Below are 25,301 nucleotides of genomic sequence, written 5' to 3'. Positions count from 1 at the left end.
TCTTACTGAAAAGTAACTTAGTCTTTAAAAAAAAAACAAACCCACTTCAGAGTCACAAAAACCCACAAGCCAAAACTCAAACTGTAATTTTTGAATACGCTTTATAGCATAACTTTTGAGTGTTGGTATGAGCTTGATAAATGTCTTTAACTGGCAAGTCTCAAATAGGATGCCATATGTAGCATAGTTATTTTATCATTGTTGTTTTTCCCATTTAGCATCAGCTATGCATGTTTTCTTAAAAAATCCTGGGGGTGTAAAGCTCCAGATGTAACTGAACTTGGCTCAGTTGCTCAAAGCTTTCTGTTAGTGCTACCATGGATATTCCATCCCTGTGTAAAGATAGTGCAAATAGTGTTTGTTTCATGAATTTGCTTTTATAAGCTTGAGATCTCCATAATACCACCATTTCTTAAGCACCATTTAGAAGACTATTTCTGTGGCATCAAAGGAATACCTTCTTGCCAATATCTTCCTTGGTTTCATATATTCTGATAATTTTGTCTGACAGCTTGATACACAGGCATTTGCATAGGCTTCAAACAAAAACTTCGTTCAGGAATACAGTTATGTCTGGTTTTTCATATATATTTGTTAAATGATCCTGGCTGTGGCAGTGAACATACTCGCATATTCAAAGTGTCGTGGTTTTCTTTCTCAACTTTTTGCTTTTTTTTGCAAGCTCTGTACATATTTACCTATTTCTGCATTGTCTTAGACCAGATTTGGTTTTATTTTTATCCTGACTTTAATGATTTATGACAATTATTTAGCAGTAAATGCCTTGTATCTACTCTAGCCTTTAATGCTGTAGTTCTGTCACCTGTCAGCTACTTTTCTGTCTGGATTCAAAGTATCAGACCTCTTCATATTAGTTTTTCTAAAGTACAGCAAATTAATTGAAAATTTCCACATTCCATGACTGACAGTCTAACTTAAGTTGATTTTTAATTATATACTACAGTGTTGTCAGTTCTGCAATGATTTTTTTTTTTTTTTCTGGGACAGGTGTATTTTGAGCTTTATGGTAAATCAAAACAGCACAGAAAAATAGTAGCATTTTTTAAAAGTTCACATAGGTAGAAGGTGTTCTAAGTAAATGGTTGTTAGAGAATTAAGGGTATTTAAAATAATAGTATTATAAATATTTTTAGAATTTATGCCAAGTTCTTTATTTAACAATGTGTTTCTTTTCATGTAGCTGGAAGAAACTAATAACACTTTAACCAAAGATGTTGATTTAATAACAAAGGAAAATACAGAGATCAGTGAAAAATTTAAGAAACAAGAAGAAGGTATGTCATGTGTGGAGTTTTAATTGATCTGTTCTGAAGCACAATTGAATTTGAAGCATATGTGGAGAAATGGGAAGTGGAAGAAGACATTGCTGTTTATCTTCCATATTATTTTGGGCTTGATATTGGCTTTAGTATTTCATCTTTGTGCCTTTCTGATATATCCTTCTGGTAATTTTCTGTCATTGCAGTAGCGTTAAACTGGTAACCTTTGTCTTTGCAAACTGTATTGTGCTCAAAAAGGGAAACAATAGGAAAACAGAATGGAAAAAAATATGCACTTATAGAAGTAATTAGGTTTAAAAATATTTACTTTGTACTAAAATACCTCAAAGTTGAATATTATTTTAACAGATTACAAAATGAAAAAAGAGGAGGAAATCAATAATATTAGAATGCATTATGAGAAGAACATAAACACTGAAAGAACTCTGAAGACACAGGTACAACGTTTCATGCAATTTAATAGCAATAATTACTTTGCAGTAACAGAAGTATTTCAGGTTTATTGCTTTTGTGAACTAACTCTTAGTTTCTTTGAAATTAAGCTTGTATTAACCATGATGTACACTATGCATGGTTAAATTTACAGTTGAAAGAATAAGTTTTGATGCTGTGTACTTTTTCAGTATTACTTCGATTGTGAGAGCCATTTATTTTGGTGAAGGGGTGTTTTTTTTATCAAATCCCGTAACTAGAGGAACTGAGAAGTTTTGTGTGAAACATGCTGCATATATCATTTTTCTTACTGGTTCTGTTTTTTCTTAACAGGCTGTTAACAAACTGGCTGAGATAATGAATCGGAAAGATTTTAAAATAGACAGAAAGAAAGCTAACATGCAAGATTTGAGGAAGAAGGAGAAGGAAAACCGAAAGCTTCAATTAGAACTTAATCAAGAAAAAGAGAAATTCAATCAGATGGTAGTGAAATACCAAAAGGAGCTCAATGAAATGCAAGCGGTAAAATAATTTAATTTTTTTATCACATTGTGGAATCATCTCCAAAGGGAAAATATATAGTTCCTAATGTACTTGAAAACAAATTAGTTTTCACATGTTCTAGGCTAAACAGGAGTTTAGTGCAGCAGAGAATTTGACAAGTGTGCAACTGTGCTTGTTCTCATTCATTTCCCCTAAATTCTTGACTGTGGAATTTACTGATATATTACAAAGATTAAAAACCTGAATACTATCTAACAGGCAGGAAACTGCCTGTTCATTTCACTGGTAGATGGTCTCCTTTTCATAACAAATGGTAATTTAGTAGATGAATCTGACTGTCTCATGCGTGAATATATCACTGGATCTTTGATATTTAACATTTTTTCTTCCAAAGCTAAACAAAAGTTTTTACTGTAATAGTTTATTTCAATTCTATCAAAAGTACCTACATGTATTAAAAAAATAGTAATGAGTTTTGTTTTCAAAATATTTGGCTGCTGTACTTTTGGTAACACAGTAACTATGCATGTGTGTATATAAATACAGCAACTAGCAGAAGAATCTACATACAGGAACGAGCTCCAGATGCAGCTGGATAGTAAAGAGAGTGACATAGAGCAACTACGAAGGAAAATTATGGACCTCCAGCAAGGAATGGATTCTACAAGTGTTGCCAGCCTTCCAACAGATGAAACAGATGGAAATCTTTCAGGTAAGAGAAAAGCATATTTGAACTACTTGTCCCTGTTGCTTACACGTAGTTTTGGAAGGTATTGTTTCCAAACAAGTTACTGCTTCTTAAAAATCTTCTGACTGTCTAATTCTATATCACATCTCCACTTCCTTTGTTTGTTTGGGTTTTTTTTTTTTCAGACCTTGGTAGCTTATATTTAAGTCTTAATTTTTTCTCACATCATACTTCCCACTGTATGGCATTAGCATAGTTTATATGCACATTTGTAGAATGAGTATCTTTACATCTCTTGTTTTTCAAATACAGTGAATACAATGTGCAGTATTTGGTGAACAGAAAACAGGGCCAACATGTCTACAACATCACAGTTGTGTTTTAGATCTTGAATGCAAAATTGCCTTGATCTTGTCTTTTCTTACTCAGTCATGTAGCAGCTCTGTGACAACTGGCAATATTTGCTGATGTGAAAAATAATTGTAGGAGTTTCCATAATGAATTTGTGGTTGTATGGTACTCTGATTTAGCGGATTAAAATAAGAACAAATAATACAGTGTAGCCAGCCATTTGCATGTGTCAGTACCAGGCACTGTACTTTGAGACCCACTGTTAGACTCATTAGTTATTTACCTCTCCCTTTCCCCTGTGTTTGAAAAGTGTGATCAGTTACTACTTTCACATGATCTGCTTCTGCATCTCTCAGTACAGGGAAAAAAAAAGTTCAGTGGTAATCAGGTGTGCTTGACAATTTCCATACGTCATAGCTGGGTATATCTTTTTTTACTACAGTTAAGTAATTTTTATAATTAATTGTGAAATTTTTAGGAAGTTTTTGATAAGTCTGAATTTTATTGTAGAAAAATATTTTTAAACATACAAAACCAGAGTACTCTTTTGGGTGTTTTATGACTTTAGTGGATGAGCAGTCAGATAAAAGTAAATAGAATAATTTTAGATGTCTCTTTTCCTGTTAATGCACTTCATGCTGCTCAAATTGCCACAATCTAGAGTTTTTCCAGAAGTCTTAGAGTGATTGGAATTTCAGGTAGGTTATCAGTTTTAGTACATGTTTTGATGTAGTTACTCCTTTCTGTGTCTGTTTTTGTTTCCTATCTTCCCTTGTGTATTTTTAGATCTTTATTTTTAGTTAATACTTTAATGAATTTCATTTTAGAATAGATTTTTGTTCAGATAATGGTATAGTCTTTTCCTTCACAACTTCCATTTCGTTCAAGAAGCCTTTTGCACTCTGGAGTTTCATCTGGAAATTGCCATCTTGTAAAGATTTTGTCTTTTGACAACATCTTCAAGGCAAACTTCCATTGGAAATTCTTAGAACTATTATACTGGTTAAGGAACATTTTTTTTTTTTTTGCTGTCACTTGCTAGGAGCTCCTTCTGGTATTTCTGAAATATCAGTACTTTCCAGGAGTTTTTGTCTTAGATAGTCATTCTCCGTGTATTCCATTTATTTAACAGGGATAAAAAAGAAATCAGAGGGATTTTGCTTATTAAAGTGTTTTTTTTTTCTCCCCTCAAATTACAATTTGGGATGAAGCCTTATGTTTTTAAGTGTCTCCTAATTGAAGAAGACCATGGTTTGTAATTTTGGTAGAAAATTTCTGAACTCTTTTAAATTGAGAGCTTTAGGGTTTTTTTCAACAACAAAACAGGCCAGATTTTGTCTCCTCAAAGGAGTAGTTTTGAACTTCCTCGCTTTCTATCTCATCCATTTTCATTTAATGGCTGCTGTGTATTACATGGAGAATACAAATGCTTCCATCTGAGCATAGATACCTTACTTATTTTTTTTCTTAAGGGCAGTAGTGTGTCAATATGAGCCATTGTGTCTCAGATCTTGAAAGGACTGGAGGAGAAAGTTCTTTCTTTGTCTGTCTCATTAAGGAAGGTTATTTTCAGTTTTACCTCTGGAGATGTGTGTAGTCAGGCTTTTGGCTGCATGACCTGTTGCTTCAGTTTCGAGGCAGAAATTTCAGTCTGTGCAAGATCTTTTCAAGTCAGCTGTTAATTTCCATTGTTAATTAGAACATCACAGTTACTGGAAGTTCTGGTGTTCTTGGGTGAGGTATCTACTTGTTATCCCTCAACTATTTCTTTTTTGCTAGCCTTTCATTTCTCTTCTCTTTTTTGCCCTTTTCTCTACACATGCCTCTGATTTTTACTGCAGTTGTGCTGCTGGTTTTACTGTGTGATACAGGTAGGACCTCCAATACATATTATTAGGACTTCTCTAGATTTAGATCATGTCCCTACTTACTGCCTTTTTCTTTTTTTTTGAATTAGTTTCTGGGTTGATCAGAATCTGAATAAGAAGCGATTTGGTAATTAAGAGATTAAGTGACATTAGTATAGTCAGATTTCACACACTTGTGAAAGAGCCAAGCAGAGGGCAAAAAAGGAGTGCAGTAGCATTATAAAGACAAGAAAAAATCCAGACTTCTGAGTAGAAATAGCCCATGCCACAGAAAGAGGAAATTATCCAGCACATAGTTACTTTCCTGCAAACCAAGTAATTAGATTACAAAACAGAAGGTGACATATTACAGCAGCTCATTTGCTGCAGTTTTGTTATATGATGTTGATCGTCTTCAATTGTGTGCCAAGTTCCCATCAATTCCATAGCCCAAACTTGGCCATTCCTTCAGAGCACCTTGAATAGCATCTTGTTTAAGAGCTGGATGTGAGGAGTAGTCAGTGGGATTCTCCAGCTGGTGCACCAGTTCTTAAGGCAAAGAGACTCCTTAAAAAATTTTCAGCAAATAAATGGTTGAATTTTATAAGTAATTATAGTATGATTTATTCATTTTCCTGTCATGATAAAAACATCACCAGAGGAAAAAATGAAGATACAAAATAATATAAACGTGTAAAAGAATGATTCCATGGTCACAGATCTGGCAATAGGCAGTCTTTGGTTTAATTGAGGAGAAAAATCAGTAAAAAGAATTTTTATACTCATAAAATTTTAACGAAAAAAATACTCTATTTAGAGGTAGACACAGAGAACTCATATGGTAGCACACTTTACAGCTGCATTTCACTTGGAGGTGTTTTTTGTCTGTTATTGACCTAAATACTCCCTCAAATTCTGGTAGATCCTAGGGTAACTTACACTCTCCCAAGGTGGGGATTGGCCCCTTTAGACAATCCAGGCTATTCTCAGGCTTTAATCATTATGTGGATGAAGGTTTTTCCTTGTATTGAATTCTAGGCATGTTGTGTAACTCTCACTCCTGGTTATTGATTCAGATAGCAGCTCAGTTGGTGTCCCCAGTGTTAATAGAGTCCTTGCTGAAACAGCTGAGATACTTGCTTTTTAATGATGCCTTTGGAATGCCTCTTCCTCCTGGCTGGACTTAGGGAGTCTTTATACTTGCATGATTGTAAACAGAATTCTTCTTTGCCAAGACAGACCATAATCGGGTACTTGAGGGGTTTTTTTCTCCTAATGGTTACAGGGCACTTAACCTGTTGTGAATTGCTTCTTTTCATCTGATTGGCAAGATCATTTAAGCAATTCAGCTGTCCTACAGGTTTAACTGCAGCACATATTTTACAGCATATGCTGTAAATTGTGTTTTGCCCAAAGATACGGTGGAATAATAAATGTGAAGCATTTCAGCCAGCAGTTTTATTGGACTCAGACAGGACTTCCTGTGGTACCTGCAAGTAGCCTGAATAAACCCCAAAGCAAGTTCCAGTCAAAAATCCTTAGTGAAATCCACATGAAATTATAGTAAGACAGTCTGAAGAAGGAAGTAATCAAGTTGGAACACTGGAAAGAGTTAGCAAGGTAGTATCTCCAGGTTTTTGGTTGCTGTGGAAGACTCTTAGGAGTAGGAATTCTTGAACATTAGAAAGAGATGCTCTGCTGTTCATGAAAGCACCCATATTTCTTAGCTCCAGAAAAACAAAAGGTCTCATAAATCAGTACAGTCATGGTTGCCTTGTGTGATTGAAGTCTTACTGTTAGAACTCTTATCATACTGAATCCCTATGAATCCTGGTAGTGTGGATACTAGCCATGGAGATGTTTACAATGCAAATCTACATTTAAAATATATTCAGAGAGAACTATAAGATCTGTAGCCTTTATGGAATTCTTTCTTCATATCCTATTCAGATCCAGCTAGCTGTCAGATATTTTTGAGGCCTATCTTGGATTTTCTGGATTGCAAATATGAGGTATCAATTCTGGGATTCTTTCCAAAATACAGGGAAGTTGCAGGCAATAGTTTTGAGCCTACTTTTAAAGACAGGAATGGAAGATTCTTTTTCATAGCCTAGATAGCCCATATTTTCTTAATTACTTAATCAGAACACTCATAAATATTATTCTTCTGGATCAAATATTTGTGAAATGGCCAGATGAGCATTTGCAGTTGTGCTATGTAACTCCGCCAAGGGAAATTAAACTGCACTATAAATATTACTTGAGAGGAACCTTTGTGGCAAGGTTGGAATGAAAGAGCTCATCTACCCTTTTAAGAGTACATTTGGTTCCAGGCAAATCTAAGCTTTGTTGAAAAGGAGTACGTTTGGAAACTGTTACTTTCAACTGCAAGATGTTATTCACAGGTCAGAAATAGTCTCTCATTCAAACAGAATTTGCTCCCTAAAATAGATTTGTAGGAGACAGAAAAGAATGTCAACTGTTTAATTTGAAATACCTCATTTGCTTCCTACTTCTTTTGAAATTGTTTTTTCAGAACGTGCTGAAATAGAAGGGAACCTAGAAAAATTCCTACTGTCTCTATAAGTGTCTTTTAAAATTCATCGTCATTGGATCTTTCCAGATTTTCAAATGCCACTATTTCAACACATGCATATTTCTTTTTTTTGAACAAGTCATCCTTCCTGTGTTCCTTTTGAACTGCAGTCACCCATACTTTGTTCTTTATTAGCAATTCATCACTTTGTTTTGCAATGGAAACTTGAGTTTTAGGATGTTTCTATAATTTCTAAAAATGGAAGAATCTTCTCTTAATGTAAAAATTAATCAAAGTATTCAAAACAAGGTAAGCATTATCTGTGAGGCCTGTAGACATGGAGGAAGTAGGTTTTCTTTCCCAAAGCTACCGAGTATCAAGAATTGAGGAGAGTCTGGAGTAGGGATGGGGAGGGTGGAGACCCCTACCTTCCAATCCCCATAGTTATTATGCAGATGCGAGAAGGCAGGGAGGCACAAATTTCCTTCGTTTTTCTGGGAAGTTTTCTTATTGGAATTAGTTCTGCTAACATGCTTTATTTCCAATTGATTTCAGTAGTTCAGTGATCCCCAGTATTTTGATTCTCTTCCATGTGGAGAAATGTTAGGAAATTATTCCATATTTCTAAGTGTTGTAGTTTCTAAATATTGTATCCTGTAAGGCTAATGTGGGAAGAGCTTTTACGTGCCCCATTTGAATGACTTGCTAGGCTGTCAGTCTCATTGTAATTCTACATAGCAAAGTACATGGACAATAACTTTTATACATTTGAATGCATTTCAGAGCTTGCTGGGATACACCTCATATAGAGTTACTCCTGAAGGACAAAAGGAACCACTAGCTCCTTAGGACATAAATAGTTGTGCAGAGTGTTTCAGAAAATTTTAACTTAATGTTTTTGAAGTTTTCAGTGCTACTATTATCTGGCTTCATAATTTTCAATTTTAGAAACCACTCTCAGTTAGCTGGATGGGCTTTTTAAATCAACAGTCCACATTAGGCAGAATGCTAATTTTCTTGTGGCCCTTCTTTGTATCATGTTAAATTATTTCAGTAGTTTCATGGTGGGAAAATATGATACTACATTTCTCTTTGGAGAATTTTTCACTGAAAATTTGAGTAAAACACTTGTCTCTTATTCTTTATATCTAGTTGATTCTTCCTGCATTCCTTATTTAATTTTCTCCTATGCTTATCTTCTGTGAGTAATGGGACACCCATGTAGCTTTGCTTGCTCTTGTGCTCTCTCTCCCTTTTTTGTTTCCCATGGAAAATGTGGATCTGATTTGTTTTACTTCCTGCATCTTCCTGCTGAGTATTTTCATACAGCCCCTCTGAATGTTAAATTATGTTTACATTGAAAATCTCTTAATTTAAACTGTAACATATTTTCAAAGCAAAGTTTTTCCTGCCTGGCTCTTTGCAAACTATTTACATACAGTGTTAGATGTTGGCATCAAGGAAAACGGCTTTACTTTTATTGTGCAGTAACTGTGTAATCAGATGTTGGCTTGTGATGCAGCATGAATTAAATGCTTATACCTTCATTTTATTTAGCTGTGCTTTTTATTCTGCTTTGCTGAATAGGTAATTGCCCATTACTGCATGTAGTACATCTTCCTTTCTAGTAGTCGTTTGCTTTTGTGCTATTCTGCTTTATTATTACAAATACACAAAATTATTAAATATGCATTTTTTAAAACCAGAATCAAGACTTGAAGGTTGGCTTTCAGTACCAAACAAAGGAAATATAAAGCGGCATGGCTGGAAGAAACAGGTACAAACATCTTCTTTTTCTTTCTTCCTCAATTTCCTTGGAAAGGTTTTTAGGCATGTGGTGAATTGGTTTTACAACTCATATTTAAGAAACAAACAAAATAATTAAGAGTAATTTACTGTATGTACATTATTGAAGGAAAAAAACCCAAGAAAATTCAAGTTCAGTATGAAATCTTTAGTAATGACATTGTGCAAATTTACAACAGGGGAGGAAATGGTTTACAGTGAGCATCTTGGAACCATTAAAAATCGCATTTCTTCTTTGAGTTACTTCTTTATAATTCTGTTACGGAAAAAGAACCTCTTTGTGCAACTTGGCACCAGAGAGTAGGGAACACCACACTTAAATGTTCTGAAGGTCATGGAAGAGTGCATCACACTGTATCTTGCCACACATGATTTCCAAGGATGTTTCTGTCTCCCTTACCTTTAAAATGATCTGTTTCTCTTGAAAAGAACTGGTTTACTCTCAGAAACTGGATCTCTGTGCTGGAACTCCCACTCCAAACAAAGCAGTATTGTTTTTCCTCTGCAAAGGTTATGGTCTGGTTCTTTGAAACGTCAAATTGAGGTACTTAAGAACCAGTTTCTGATTATCTTTTCTGGGTTTTCAGTTCCCCCCTTTGAACATCTTCTAGTACAACTAAATACAAAAGTGAACATGGTCTCTAGAATTTTTTAAATTTTAAAAGCCATTTGTATGAAACAGTTTATTTTCCTCCTTCTTCCTTATAATCAAAGACTGCTACTGGGAATTACTGAGTTATTCATGACACTTTTGAAGTAACTTTCTCATTCCTGTTGAAAGGTATTTCTTAAATGTTCCTGTTTACATTCACATTCTACAACAGTTAGAAGTGGTTCCTATAAAATTTAAAGGAGAAGGGATTCACTCCTGTCAAAGAAGCACTTAAGTGTTTGTATTGGGCCTTTAGCTGCTGAAGTCCTTCTTTGAAGTACTGCTATTTTCAGTGGGCTTACATGGCCTTTTTTATACACTCCAAATGTTTTGAGTTCCAGACCTGCCTATTTTTACGTCAATATCAGACCTTGGTGATTTGTCTGTAAGTTAAAACCACCACCTCTTCTGGCTTGCTGGGAGTGAGTGTTAAGTTCTGCCCTATTTCAGCTAATGGCCAGTCACCTTCCCCCCTCCCCTTTGGGTAAGGGAAGAACAAAATCAGAATTTATGGGTTGACTTAACAATTTACTGAAAGCACAAAGCAAGACTAAGACAAGCACAATAAAACCAGCAATATTAATAGCAAAAGTATACAGAAGGAGCAGGTGTTTTGCCCACAAAAAAGGTGTTCACCATCAGGAGCAAAACCAAATGGTGGATGCTTCCTGTAGATCTGTTTGATAGCTAAAGCTGCTTGACTCCTCTTGTTATAGAATTGACCATGCCTGGGCACGAATCATGTAGCTTTGTTCTGTTCTGGATTATGTAAAATACTGTGTCATTTTCCTGTCAGAATACTTCAGCAGCCTTTTATGGTTGTCTTTTAAAAATGGAGATTACTTTTGTGTTCTCTGATAATTGAAATTTTAAACTCCTGATAAATGCAGCTTCTTCAGTGAAAGACTATCAGAATTTCTTTAGGCATGCCCAGTATAGGCATATTTACTTACCTCAAGATATTTTAGGCAGTTAATCCATTCACACTTTCCTAGTTTGAATATGGTCACACTTTGGAGAAATTTGAGCTGCAGATGGATGGCTCAGTCATGAAATAAATTGTGCTGATAAGGTTCCTTAACTAGGTTTGTATCAGTGAGACACAGTTGTGAGGGACCATGTTCACTTACATGTGCATTCTGTTGGCTGAACTGTACTGCAGCTGAAACAGGCTGGCACGTAGTCAGTTTCCTCATGTGCTTCTCATCCCAAAACTGAAAGTGCAGGAGAATTTGGAAGGTGGGAGGTATGCAACCTCAAATACAGGCATGCCCAGATTAATTTAGAGAAAAAGCAAAATTACACTAGCAATTGGATTGGTGCCTGAGTTGTTACAACTTGAGCTGCTGCATTTCTGACTCAAATGTCAGTAGCACTGATGTTTTTGTTTTTGTCCCATGGCCTCTGAGTTATTTAGCTTAAGTTAGAAAGGGGTGAGTGTGGAAAACATATTTGAGAATAAACACTTCAGTTATACCTAAAACTAACACTAAAATAGGTTAGCCATATTTTTATCTGGAGCTTAATTTCATCCCAAGTGAAGTTGGTAAAATATCCTTCAAAAACCACTGTAGAACAGAACTACTGTCAGAAGATTTTTTTTATATGTTCACAACAGGATATTGAGGCTGTTGTACATAACTCTTTTTGGTCACATTTAGTTGTTTTTTCACCCAGGCTTATATACAGTGTGATAACTGAATTCCTTTGCAGTCAGAATTTGCATTTGTGATAGTTGTCATCTTAAGGGCTTCCTTTTATCTTTGAAAGGCAGAGGTGCACACTTCAAAGATGGAAGAGGCATTAGCTTTCTGTTGGAGTGGATAAAGGAATTGAAGCACAGTCTTTCTTCAATAGGAAGAATCACAGGAGGCTCACAGTATTACAGCTTAGTACTTACTCATGTTGATTAGGCTTTCTATTAAGGAATTGTGACAAAATGCCCTTTTGTGGATTTTTTTAGATGCATTTCAGTAATTGAGATTTACAACTGTAGCTCACACCTTGCACTGCACATTTTACAAACACTGTTGTATAAACTTAAGATGACTTTCATACTCAGGCTTTGAGGTCAGCTTCAAGTCCTGTGTAAAATGAGGTTGAAACCTCCCCTTGTAGAAGGAGTAAACATAGTTTCAAATTATCAGCATCTGCATTGTGCAGAAAGCCATCCAGTTACCTGCCAGTACTTGGAATTCAAGATGAACAATTGGTGCAGTCATTTCTCATGCTTTTCTCTCCTTTCCCCTCCTCCTGGGTTATATTACATGTGAAGCTGGAGATCAGTATAGACAGAGCTGTCAGTTTACCTCCTTTTAATGCTCTTTAGTGCCTCATACCTTTCAGTTCCTTCTAAAACATTTGAAACTGCTGGGTGGGGGGGGGAAGAACAGCCACATCTGTCACTGAGTTTATGCTTGTGGACAGTTCCAGCAAAGATGTTGGACTTGCAACTCCCAGTGAAGAGCAGCAGGCAGTGAATTCCAGTGTTGAACTTACTGGGAAGTGCTTAGGTTAGAGGTGTTTGATCTTAACTCTCTCAGTGTATTCCTGGGTACCAGACCTCTGTTTCTGCTGGTTCATTTTGGCTCTTTTTTTTTACCAGTCCATTAAATTGAAAGTGTAGGAAATAGCAGGAGCCATGGGACTCTCTTTTAGCCTACCAGCAGTTTTGTGGGAAGTACCAGTGAGTCCTGCAGGCCTGGAGAACTAGAGAAGTTGTTTACAACATTATCAATAAGTGATAATTTTTGCACTGTGTCACTCTCAGTGAAACAGTAACTTTCATAGTAACCTGCCAGTAGCAACTGAAATTTGTGAGTTTGTGTACAGCTGGACTTAGAGTCATCACAAGCATTTTAGAGTGATCCAGTGACAACGCAGTCACTGTAACTGTAGCATTGCACAGCTGTCAATAGTGTAGGTGCCTGCAGGATGATATAAATATCTCCTGATGTTAATTTGAAACCTTTTATTTACTCAGGCTTTTTATGTGCATGTGGGAACACATTAGGATAAATAATTGCTTTTTAAAATGCAATTTCAACTGTTGTACCCTTTCTTTCCATAGTATGTTGTGGTGAGCAGTAAAAAGATACTGTTCTACAATGATGAAAAGGACAAGGACCAGTCTAATCCATCTATGGTACTAGATATAGAGTAAGTAAAGTTATTGTTAGTTTTGATACAAATTGACAAGAGTGTTGTGTGTGAAATAGCAGATAGCAAATCCAGAAGCTCGAAATAAAAATTCCATACATAATTTTTAATTTCCCATACTAGTTGGAAAATGTCTATCTGTATTTCAGCATACCATTAACAGAACTTTGACAGTACTTTTTTTTTGTCCTATGATTGCTAAAAGTTAGAGAAAAAGAGAAAGGATCATTGCTGTTCTAGTTCAAAGCATTTCTAACTTTTCCAGCTGTTTTCTGTTTAAAGTGATAAAATATATTAATTGTGATTCCTTTACATTGGTTATACATGAGGAAAATTGTGTCAAATATCACTGAAGCCCATCTCTGGTACATGACTGTGATGTTTGAACAGCTGATTGACATTATAGGATCTTACAGAGCAGTAATTGAAAAAAGGTTTTAGAATTCATGAATAGTTGTATCAATGACTAACAAATACAGTGGTCTGGAAGGAATTTCAAACTCAGGAAGTGCTTAAGCTGCCAGTTGCTCATAACCAGGAAAAGAGTTATTTTCCCTTTGAACTGTTTCTTTCTCTCTTTTTGTAAACATCTGCTGCAACTACTGTTGAAAACAGGAGGTTGGGAGAGGTGGACTTAAGAGTCTTGACCCAGTATAAGATAATGTTTGTTCCAATTTTAATAGTATTTTTGACAGCTGGTGCCCCAGATTTCCTTTTGTGATGTTTTGGCATTGATTATCAACTCATAACATGATTTAATAAAAAAACTACTGGATAGTATTCTACTTAATATGGTTACTTCCATCCAGGTTTTCACTAAGCTTTTCTAGCAATAATGTTAGACTTCCTAGTGTTTTGAGGAAGTATTTGAAAGCCTTTATCTTAAGTAAATTTACCATGCTGGATCTTGAGTCCATTGTAAGATAACCCTCTTTCCATGCTGTGAAATATTTTGGTCTTACCTGGGTAGACAAAATCTATATGGTTTATGAATTAGTTCCTGAAATCATATTGCAGCCTTGAAGAAGGTCATGTTGCTTGCATAGTTTCTAAGAACTTCAAAGCAGTTTGATAGTTGTTCTGAAACATACATGTAGCCTTTTAGCATTTTCTGATGCATGTTTCTTCTAATCCAGTAAGCTGTTTCATGTCCGGCCTGTAACTCAAGGAGATGTATATAGAGCTGAAACGGAAGAAATTCCTAAAATATTCCAGGTAAAAAGAAATATATTCTCCTGTCTATTTAACTCTCTTGAAAAAAAGAGTTGGCTTCTTTGAAAAGGGTATAAAAGTACTTAGTGCTTCAGCAGTAACACAGCGGTATTCTTTTTCAGATTCTCTATGCTAATGAGGGGGAATGCAGGAAGGATTTGGAGGTAGAACCAGTACAGCCGGCAGAGAAGACAAATTTTCTAAATCACAAAGGCCATGAATTTATTCCCACGTTATACCACTTTCCAGCCAACTGTGAGGCCTGTGCCAAACCTCTCTGGCATGTCTTTAAACCCCCTGCTGCCCTAGAATGTCGAAGATGCCACGTGAAGTGCCACAGAGACCACTTGGATAAAAAGGAGGAATTAATTGCACCATGCAAAGGTATACTCATGGTTTTTGGTGTTCTGTATTCTCTGCGTGGTTAAGCCACACGTGCTAAACTATTGGAGGTGAATAAAAGCACTTCAGTTTAAAATGAAACCCAAACCTAAAGTTCCATGGTTTTAGATGTGAAGGTTGCTATTAAAGCAATAGGCTGTTACACTGCTTATGAACAGGCAGCTGTGGCAAACCTCTGTAGGGAGGCCTTTGGTGGTGTAACTGATGGGGCTCTGCTGAAGGCCCTGAGAGCATAAGGTTGTTCCCTACAGGTTTGTGCCCAAGTACTGGGCAGCTCCTTGGTGCCCAGACCACTCCCTTATACCTGACCCATGCTAGGGACAATTGCAGTGGCTACATCAGCAAGTTCTGCTAAAACCTTGCATCACAGACTGGTGTAAAGGTTTCTTCTCTGTGCTTCTGTGAAGTGGAGCATTCAGGGTATGTACTCTGGAACTTGGCCATAAGGCACTCACACAACCATTAGCGTAAATTTCTCATTTCTTGAATATTCATGTTAGACTCAAGAATCTTAATGCAGAATGACAAATAGTGAAAAACATTATATTCATCATTTCCCTTGCTGTTTGTTGTCTTCCAAAAATAGATAAACAAATCCAGTACAAGAGTTTATCTGGATGCCATTGTTCTTCCAGTGGCACGGTTGGTGTGTCATAACTCTTACTTTGGTGAGGAGCCCTGATTTTCACTGAATCATCTTCCTTTTCCTTGTAGTGAGTTACGATGTAACTTCAGCAAGAGATATGCTCTTACTGGCATCATGTCAAGATGAACAGAAGAAGTGGGTGACTCATTTAGTAAAGAAGATCCCTAAGACGCCACCATCTACTTTTGTTCGTGCTTCTCCTAGAACTTTGTCTACAAGATCCTCAGCAAACCAGTCATTCCGAAAAGTTGTTAAAAATACTTCTGGAAAAACTAGGTGAGAAATAAGCTACAAAACCTACAGATCTTCTTGACTAAAAAAGAAAAAAATCTCAGTTTATAAATCCTACTTCATGTGAAATTGTGAAGTAATTCCCTAGTTAATGGCTGTTGAATGGCTGTTCTAAATCTTTGCTCAAATCCCTAAGGAAGGAGCAAAATTCTCCTGTTATTGTGGTAAATTTATCTGTTCTTCACATTTGGAAAAGTACCATGGAGGTGGTACCTGGCCTGCCAGTGGTTGGAAGGGAGCTGGTTGCCTTTTTCCTGTCTAAAGGCAAGGCTCAGCAGATGTGTCAGCAATGGCATTTAGCAGCAAGGATGATCCACAGTCATCTCATCCATGGATTGACTCAGATCTTGCATAATCTAGAAGTCGTCTGCAAATGGGGCTGAAACGAGAAATTTACAGATTCTGTCTGTTGTTGGGCCATTTCTTTTGTTGTGAGGCCACTTAAGTATTAATTCCATTCTTCTTCCCTACTTACTCATTCCCGGTTGTCTTCTATTCCAGGAGTTGTTTCTGTAAGCTATTTGTGACCCTATGCATTAACCAAGACACGATGTAAAATACACTTTTTTAATGCTTAGGTTACTGTAATCTGATTTTAACCTGCATTAGCTTCTGATACAGTATGTGTGTTGTTTTCTCCCCAAATAACCGATTGAATCAACAGTATGGAACGGAAACTAGTGTCTCAGTAAGGAAAGAGTCTTCCTAGGTTGGCAGGGCTATCAAACAGTCCTGGCATGAAATGTAATAAAAGCAAACTTTTGCATGTAAAAAGATAGTGGGTGTATCATGAAACATCCTCCTTGAAGGGAACAGTAGAGAAAAAAATATGAAAGACACAAAGGGAGTTGATTTTCTTGTCCCCAAGACTTCCATCCTAAAACATAAGTGGTCACAGAATGGTTTGGGTTGGAAGGGACCTTAAAGTTCATCTAGTTCCAGCCTACTCTGCCAGGGTGGATCAGGTTGCTCAGGGCCCCATCCAGCCTGGCCTTGAACACTCCCAGGGATCATAGTTTTGAGATAGCAATATTTTGAGTGAAGGCCCTTAAAATAATCTCATCCAGGAAAATCACTTCAGGCCCCAAATACAAAGCTGTCAGTATAAAAATCAGTGATGTTGTGGGCAGTTTGATGTTCGAGATAATGCAACAGCATGAGGAGGACATAAAGAGAAAGCTGTGACCAGCAGTTAAGAATTTGTAGCTGTGCCAGAGTCCTTGGGAGAGAAGCCATAGTCACAAACACTGAACAAAGTCTCAATTTACCAGTTACAGTTCAAATGGGAGGAATGCAACAAAATCATGGTGTAATTTTACATTTTTCAACACCGGCACTTAATCAAGCTGCAGTTCTGAAATACAGAAACACTTCTGATTTGTGAGGAGATTTTCTGGGAAGTGGGCAGTTTTTCCTTACTGTAAAAGTCTGTGGAAAACAAGGGTGAGTGCAGTGGAAAGCACACCTGAGTTAAAAAGACTGTAAAATTAGGGATTGCTCACTAAATGAAGTAGCATCTTCAGCATTGTACCAAATAAAGACAAATTGGTAATTGTTACTTTCGGGGGGGGCTCAGCCATGTTGGTTATGTACTTACATGGTGTGTACTTGTACAACAGAATCTTGTCAAACTATCTGTCTTGTCTAAAAAACGTCCATTTCTCCGAGCTTCAGAAGGTTTTATAAAGCTTCATGATGTTTCCAAACTTAATTTTTCCTTCAGTCCAAGGAAATGTTCTAAGACTGGCGGAAAAATGTTAGACACTTCCAAAGGCTTTAGCCAGATTCTGTAAGACTTTTAGTCTTACCTGCTAAATTTAGTCTTACCTGCTAAATTTAAAATATGCATAATTAATAGCTGTTGTTTAACATCATCTTTATTTACAGTAGGACTGTTGAAGAAATACTCCTGTTTTATGACTGAAAAAAATATGAAGTGCCGTATGTATTGTATGATACATTTATTTCAATGATAATCAGGATTTTAAAAACTAGTTACTAAAGACAGACAAGGATACCAGAACTGGTTAAAGAGCTCCATGACTGATAAGTAAGATTTTTCAGTGAGTCTTGGACCACTTAAGCCTGAAAGAAAAAGATATCACGCTGCTACTTAAAAGGATTGGGTAGAAAAACCTCCAGAACTGATGATGTAAAAATCATTAATACAGTTTTAAAAATGTGACTCTGCATAATGTTAGTCAACATTGCTTACCAAAAAGGTGTTAAATTAAGAATCTTTTGAAGAGGGAGTGTTCTTGGACAGTAAAAAAACCCCCCAAAATAAACAGAACAACTAATTCCTCCCAAACCAACCAACCAGCTAGTGGGATTGGAAAGAATTATTTTAATGTCATTTACTTGTATCTTTAAGATGTGTTATTGGATAATCTAAAACAATAGCTGAAAGATGCTGATTGTACATTTTAAAAATCATCCTCTGGTCTTGAGTGTACAGATTCTTTCTTCCTCCCTGCCAACCCTTGCCTGGGTAAGGATAGTGCATACTTCCTTATTTCACGTTTAGATGTTTAGAGTTGTAGACTTTCTCTTCCAAAAGACTCTTTGAATTGTACTCTGAGTATGCTTTCCTTTCCATTTATCCTTGTGAGGTCCTCTGGTAGCTGTAATAATCGGCTTTCATCCATACACTTTTATGGGAGAAAAATCCATTTGCTTAAATCAGTTAATTGATTCTTTTTCACTCTGTCTTAATAGAAATGCTGGTTTGGAGTTGCCTTTAGCAAGGACAAGTGTGCAGCTAATCTGCTATAGAAGGAATAGATTTGCATATTTGAAAGGTTACAGTAACAAAGGAATGGGTATGTTTGCGAACATCAATTATCCAGACTATTTATGTTATTAATTGTATTGGCATTGTCCTGTGAGAGTGTTAGAGAGTCACAGAAATACACAAGTAGGGAATTGAACTTATTTTTAAAAAAAAAATGAGGAACACCACCATTAAAGCTCTTTTTAAGATCCTAATGATACCATAAGTCTAATGGCTCACCAGCACCAGGAGGAGGACAGCTGCACATTCCTGAGTTTTATCTTGTGTCAGTTCATACTTCATAGATTACCAGAGTGAAGTGATCTATTTTTCAGCAGAAAATTAATCCAGGAATGTTTTGACTAAAGGAAAGCCAAAAGCATGACAACAAAAAGAATCCAACCCTAACCCCACAGAAGAAAAGCCTGTGAATTTCTGTTGGGTTCAGAAGTTGCAGTGGTTTGGGGGAGAGCCTCGAGAATGAAAGGAGGAAGGGTGGTGGTGATGGTCTTGCACGAGTGAATGTCATGTCAGATCAGCTGTTCCAAATAAGTTTTCTCCATCTGCCCTGGTGTACAACCTCTGCTCACACGTTTCTCCATCACCCAAGGAGATCTTCCAAGTTCTTGGGAAGAAATAAAGCTCTAAGGTTTTCTGTCAATTCAGAAGTTAGTACATGGTTAGTGCATGGTATCTTATCTCTCTGGCTTCTTGAATTTATCTGACAAACTGTGGCGTAGATCAAACAATTAACATTTACATTACTCTTCTAGACTGACCCCAAAACCAACTAGTGAACTTGATGATATCTTGCTTTTTGATGATGTCAAATACTGACAGAGCTTCTTAGAACATAGAATTAATTACAGGAAGCTCTGTTTTAATGCTGCATATTGCAGGCTCTGATGGTGGAGAAAGTTCTATAGAGCATAAGCCATTTAGAGAGGCACAGCACTTGAGCAGCAGGAGTATTGGGGGTGTGTGTGTGCTCCTGCCTGTCACAGTGCCTGGAGACGTGTGCAGGAGGCAGATGGGGGCTCCTGCACCTCCCTGATGCTCAGGGAGCTCCTTGGGTGGCTTTGTGACACTCTCTGTCCCCATCAGACAGCTGCCACTGGGTTGACTGCAGTGTAGTGGGGCTGCATGGCACTGGCAGAGCAATGCGAGCAAATGGTGAAAAGATTCAGAGTTACTCTGAGCAAAGAAGCACTAGAAAAAGGCCTGGTTGGAACTTTTCATTCTGGCAGTTACATTGTGGACATTTTTGTGGCTTTCTGAGACAAATTTTTTTTTGTAAATTCTATCTATGAACTAGACAAGTACTGCTGTGATGGACTATGCCCAGCCTGTCCCTGATACCACTATATATTCTGTCCTGTGTGTTTAAAAAGAAGAGGCAATAGATTTAATATAGGAAAATTCACTTCTAATGTACCAGTGTTTAAATTTAGCTTATTAAATAAATTCACAGTGAATCTTATATACTGAACACTTAACTGGAAGCTCAGCACAGCAGCTGAGCTAATCTGACAGCCTGTTGCTACTTAAAGGGGAGGATTTTCCCTCTCCGTCTTCTTTCCCTTCTCTTCTGTCCTTGGATCCTAGGTAAGTGCTGTAAATGATCCATTTTGGACCCTTCCATGAAGGTCCATAATTCAGTTTCCTGACTGTCAAAAAAATACAGACTTACTGTGCCAAGCTACTGAGTGGATCAGTGCGCTAACAAGTGCAGTGATTGCCAAAGCTGAGGACAGGTAAGTAGGAGGATGCTCTCCTGGGGTCAGGAAGGTGATAAGGTGGAGGAACAGCAGGCTCTTTTCCTCTCAGGAGGCCAGTCAATTATTAGATCAGCCTCTATGAACTCAAGATGCTGCATCCTCTTTACCTAGGTGTGGGAATAAGAGAAGCAGCAATGTTTTTTATGGGATATACTTGTCTAGCTTTTACTAAGTATCTGAAAATTGTTCTCTTGTCAGACAGTATAGCAGAACTTGCTCTCGGTGATGGAGTCCTACCATGTAAGCAGGCATTAACTGTTTTGTTGAATGGATACAGACTTGAGCACATGCTTGAAGACATTTCAGTACATTTCATTCAGGGTCTGACCCACCTTTCTTTGCAGTTGGTAGGCAGTGCTTCCTTGACTTCATGGAGGGGTGTCTCAGACCCATTGAAAGGAGCTTCACATACAAAAGTTCATCTTAAGTTCTATTCCTCATTTTAATAACTTATCACTAATGAATATGAATGAGAACTTCATGATGAACTCGCTGGCATTTGCAGTACTGCTTCGAGATTGGAACCTGCACTTCATAGCTTACAGTCTGCTGGTTTATTCACGTATTAGCACAGCTGAGGGGTTTTGTTTTAATATAGTTGGACTTGGGCACTTGATCAAGTTAGTGCATGTTTAAAGAGGGGAAACAACCAACCAGCCACATTTCTTGTGCATCAGATGAGCTCTGCAACTGCATGTGCGTTGTCTTAGCCTAGAGAGCCTTTTCTTGTCCTGCAAGTGAAAGAGGGTCACCTTGCATTTGCCATGAGTACACCCATGATTGTTGACTCTTAGCTGCTTACTTGTAAAGCTGCAGTAATATCTGCAGTAAAATCTGTGTGTTCTCTGTGTTTGCTTAATGTTTTGAAACTGAGAACAGTTTGTGGAAGATGATGTATGTATGATGTTAGTATTGTACCTTGTGAATAGAAAAAAAATTTGGTTAAAATAAAGTATTTTCTTCACTGCAGCTCTTGGCAAACACGCACTAGTGTTACGAAGCTAATGTTTATATTTGTTATTAATTGTCTGTTTTCTTCTTTGTTCCAGCTAACCACATGTACAGTGCTTAATGGAACCTCATGGGATGCAGTCAGAGAAACAGGGCTTTTTTTAACCACACAGAGCAGTGCAGACGGGCTGTTGTTCCTTTCAGCATAACTATCACAGGCTTCAGGGTTAAGATTGCTATTACTGTCTCCTCCTTGCTTTGGCAAAAAAGCACGCTGAGGGTGTTTAATTGCGGGTTTGCCTCAAGGTAGATTAGATTAATTATTACTATGTAATGCAAGTTAAAGCAAATAAAGCTTAGCTAGGTGTATTAAAAAGGTGCTGCCTTTTTGGATTTTTTAAAAAAGCCTGTCAGTCACGATGAAATGCAGCCAACTTTCTTCGTACCAGTGAAAGAAAAGGACTGTTAACCCTGTGAAGGGGATATTTATGTCAAGATGAGCATATGAAACGGAGTAGAAGAGGAAGGTTTCTCAATGAGAAGGACTGCAATTGCTTTCAAGACTCTTAAGTTGTGCTCTTGAAGACTGCAGAACTAGCTTAAAATGAAGCCTCATCACTTGAACTTCAGTGCCTTCACTGCAGAGTTCTTTACAGCCTTAATCTTAACCACCCACTATGGAATGGATCAAAGTGTTAAATATTTTGCATTATGCTTTACAAAATACTGATGCAGCAGGTTTGTAAAGGGGGGAAAACAAGTAATTGCCTTTAATCTATGCATTTTTGCCAAGCCATACTGAGTTATTTTATTGTTAGAGGCATTAGAAACTAACAGTAAAAAGAACCACCGAGTTTGGAAGCATATTTTGGGGTACATCATTTCTATTACTGTATAATGTATTGCCTTACAATTTTAAGTGATAACGTACATTAAGTTAACAAACATTTAAGAAATATATGCACTGTTTGAACTGTAAATTATTCTTAGAACACTTTTACTTGGTTTTACATTGTTCTTTTAGTGCCTTAATTTGAGATAATTGTATTATTGCCATGTCGATAAATGTAGAAACCTAAAACTAAAGAAAAGAAACCTCTAAAAAACTATTGCATATCAGTAGTTTTTACTGAATTTTAATTGGTTGAAGTATTGTAGATGCTAGATGCATTTTCTAAATTAAGTACAATCTTTGAATGAGAATTCCTCTTACAAAGAAAGACTGATTCTTGTTCATAAGCCAAGAGATGTGTAGGCAATGCAAAAAAAAAAAAAAAAAAAAAGCAAAAGCTCTAGGTAATTCAGGAATTTCAGTAAATGCTGTCAGACTCTTGCTTTGTAGCAGGAATACATTCATGGTATGGGCAGTATGGTTTTATTTTATTTTATTTCTTAACCAAATACCTCCTCAGTAATTTATAATGGCTTTGCAGTTGTGTATTAAATAAGAAGCACTGGAAAACTGATTCGTCCTTAGGACGATTTGCATGTTTCAAGTGGTATTGAAAGCCGCACTGATGGATATGTAATAATAAACATATCTGTTATTAATATGGTAATGACTCTGTGCTCATTTAATGAGAAATAAAGTAATTTATGGAAAGACCCTTTTGAAAATGACTGGCATGGTGTTTTCTCCTGAATGTAGCTTATACATCTTTCTAAGCATTCAGGCATTGCAACAGTTTCCAAGTACAAGGTGCATTTGCAGCGTAATGCCCAGGGCACTCTGAATTTTTTTTTTTTTTTATACTAATGAATAAGTAAATACTATATTAAATAATGTTTTCATTTCCTTATTCTCATGGCCTGCTGTAGTAGCCTAATTTATATTTATTATTCAACCACCACCCTGAGCTGGTCTTGTGATTGCTTCATCCTTCATGATGCAGGTTTGGAGCTTCAGAAATCCCACTTATTTGCAGGAGGGAACACTATTCAAAAGACAAGGTAGTTTTTGTTGGTGGGGGGTTTTGGGGTTAGGTTTGTTTGGGTTTTTTTGGAACAGCCTGCACATCCCATGTAGCTAGCTGTCCATAAATCTCCCTGGGTAATCCACCAAGGCCTGCAGAACAATAGAGCAGTAAGGACAAATTACATGTGAATGGTTGTATGTCCTTTGAAGGTCACAGAGCTGGGAAGTACAGATAAATAGAAGCCATTCATGTAATTTCAGGAAGTTCCTCTATGTTGAGCTTGCTGTGTCAGAAATGTCAGCACTATCTAAGCTGTGCCTGGAGTACACTAAAGACAATCTTCAGATCACCAGTCACATTGACTGTGAGCTTGTCAAGCAATAAAAGGGATAATTATGACCTGCTTTAATCTTCTGTCAGATACTGGGAGGGGAAAAATATAGTAAGATGAATAAACATCTCTTACTTAAATATGCACATTGTAATAGGAAATTTGGAGCAGTTGCAAAGGCCTGTGGTCTCTCTAGACCCAGATTAGGTTGAGGATTGCTTTTCTGCTTTCCTTTATGTGTAACTGGCTACCTCTGCAGGCTCAAAACCTTTTGCTTGAGTAATTTATTAATAAAAAGTAGTATCTTGTAATTTCATAAATCTGAGAAATAGCATAAACCCTGTTATGAATAGCTAATGACTAGTGGGAAGAGGGAGGCATTGTGGAAAAATGGTTTTTGCTCTACAGATTGGCACCTACTGTCATTTCCAGAGTTTTTTTAGTAATGCTGAAGTTCTGCAGTTCTTTTCAAATGCTGATTTTATGTGGGAAAGCAGCAGCAGACATAATGAAGTGTAAAATTACATTGACTTGTGTGTCTGGGATAAATTGCAACTAAAATGCTATAATAACAAAGTCTAGACGTGCAAATTATAGTTTGCGTGTTCTGGTACACTGATGTTGGCACTTGTTTACTGTAAGCAAGGTGCCTATCTACAGGAATACTGATACTTGGAATAAAAAAAACAGCCAAAGGTTTCCACTGTTAGGAGAAGTAATGCTCACAATCTCAACTGCAAGTCTTCAAGAGATGTGAAACGTGTAAGCTGTGAAGAGCCAGCATCTGTCACCCTGGCTGCCTTTATACTGGTGAAGCTGGAATTTTACAAGCTGCTTGAGAAATCAAGAAGTCCAGATTCTTACATGATCCTGTTTTTGTTGATTTGCCTCCACCTTTTCATTTTTCTATGACTGTATTAGGTTCACTGGCATTGGTAGAATGCAAAAAATCTGATTCTCTTCAAGCCTCCCTATTCCTGCTGAAGGCAACAGGAGAGAAAATGGAAAGAGTAGCTAACTAGTAAAACAGCCTGGTAATAAAAGGATATACAGCCTCTTCCACAGGTGGGATTTTCCTACAGTAGCCACTGAGGCTGTAGCCAGAAGCAAGTCAAGAATTGTGCAGCAAGAGGAGAGGGCAGCAGGTGCTGAGCTTCCCTCTGATCTGGTGAACTCTACTGGGATTTGTTTCATATACTAGTTACAAACATTAAAAATGCAACTAGAGATTTGTTCTTGTTCCTTCCCCCAGCTGTACATTGTGACCCAGAATGTAAAACATTTGAAAACTGCTGAAATGGAAGAGGTAACAAAAATAGGGGGTGTTGCTACTTTAAACGTCTCCTGGATTGCTACGTTTCCTTTACTGAAGATGCACAGAAGATACACTGGAGCTGTAGATGCCTCATCCCCCTGAGTGTTCAAGGCCAGGTTGGATGGGGCCCTGGGCAACCTGATCTAGAGAATGGCATCCCTGTGCATGGTCCCTTGCAACCCAAACTGTTCTATGATAGAGAGGTTCCCAAGAACATTATGTTCCCCACAGAAAATAAATTATACATTAATAAATGCATCTGCCAATATATTGAATGAGGGTAACTCGACCTTCAAAGAAACAAGAAATGTAAATGCAGCATTTTAATTCCTGAGTCTCTGGTTATTTAAAGTCAATCTTTGTTCTATCACAGGTGTCACACAGGTGCCTAAAGCATGCCTTGCAAAGGG

The 25,301-nt window shown here is 37.1% G+C and overlaps 1 protein-coding gene across 7 annotated transcripts in view; it reads left to right on the top strand.

Annotated features, from left to right (window-relative positions):
- The window catches only part of ROCK1 (Rho associated coiled-coil containing protein kinase 1), an 85,492-nt gene extending 62,546 nt beyond the window's left edge, over window positions 1-22,946 (top strand). For 2 of the 7 annotated variants that reach the window (XM_048289329.1, XM_048289325.1), the window contains exons 24-33: window positions 1,202-1,295; window positions 1,650-1,738; window positions 2,067-2,255; window positions 2,784-2,949; window positions 9,366-9,436; window positions 13,188-13,276; window positions 14,413-14,491; window positions 14,611-14,872; window positions 15,605-15,812; window positions 20,577-22,946. In XM_048289329.1, the coding sequence (XP_048145286.1) occupies window positions 1,202-1,295; window positions 1,650-1,738; window positions 2,067-2,255; window positions 2,784-2,949; window positions 9,366-9,436; window positions 13,188-13,276; window positions 14,413-14,491; window positions 14,611-14,872; window positions 15,605-15,812; window positions 20,577-20,604 (1,275 nt within the window). In that variant the 3' untranslated portion in view covers window positions 20,605-22,946. Of the gene's footprint in view, window positions 1-1,201; window positions 1,296-1,649; window positions 1,739-2,066; window positions 2,256-2,783; window positions 2,950-3,937; window positions 3,975-5,117; window positions 5,148-8,811; window positions 8,861-9,365; window positions 9,437-13,187; window positions 13,277-14,412; window positions 14,492-14,610; window positions 14,873-15,604; window positions 15,813-20,576 lie in introns of those variants that run through there. The other 5 variants (XM_048289326.1, XM_048289328.1, XR_007200402.1 and 2 more) reach the window with 5 other exon arrangements.
- The last annotated feature ends 2,355 nt before the right edge of the window (window positions 22,947-25,301 follow it).

The sequence above is a fragment of the Corvus hawaiiensis genome, chromosome 30, assembly GCF_020740725.1.
Source record: "Corvus hawaiiensis isolate bCorHaw1 chromosome 30, bCorHaw1.pri.cur, whole genome shotgun sequence".
Classification (NCBI taxonomy): domain Eukaryota; kingdom Metazoa; phylum Chordata; class Aves; order Passeriformes; family Corvidae; genus Corvus; species Corvus hawaiiensis.
The sequence above is the reverse complement of the archived record's forward strand: the minus strand, read 5'-3'. Positions and strand labels throughout refer to the sequence as shown.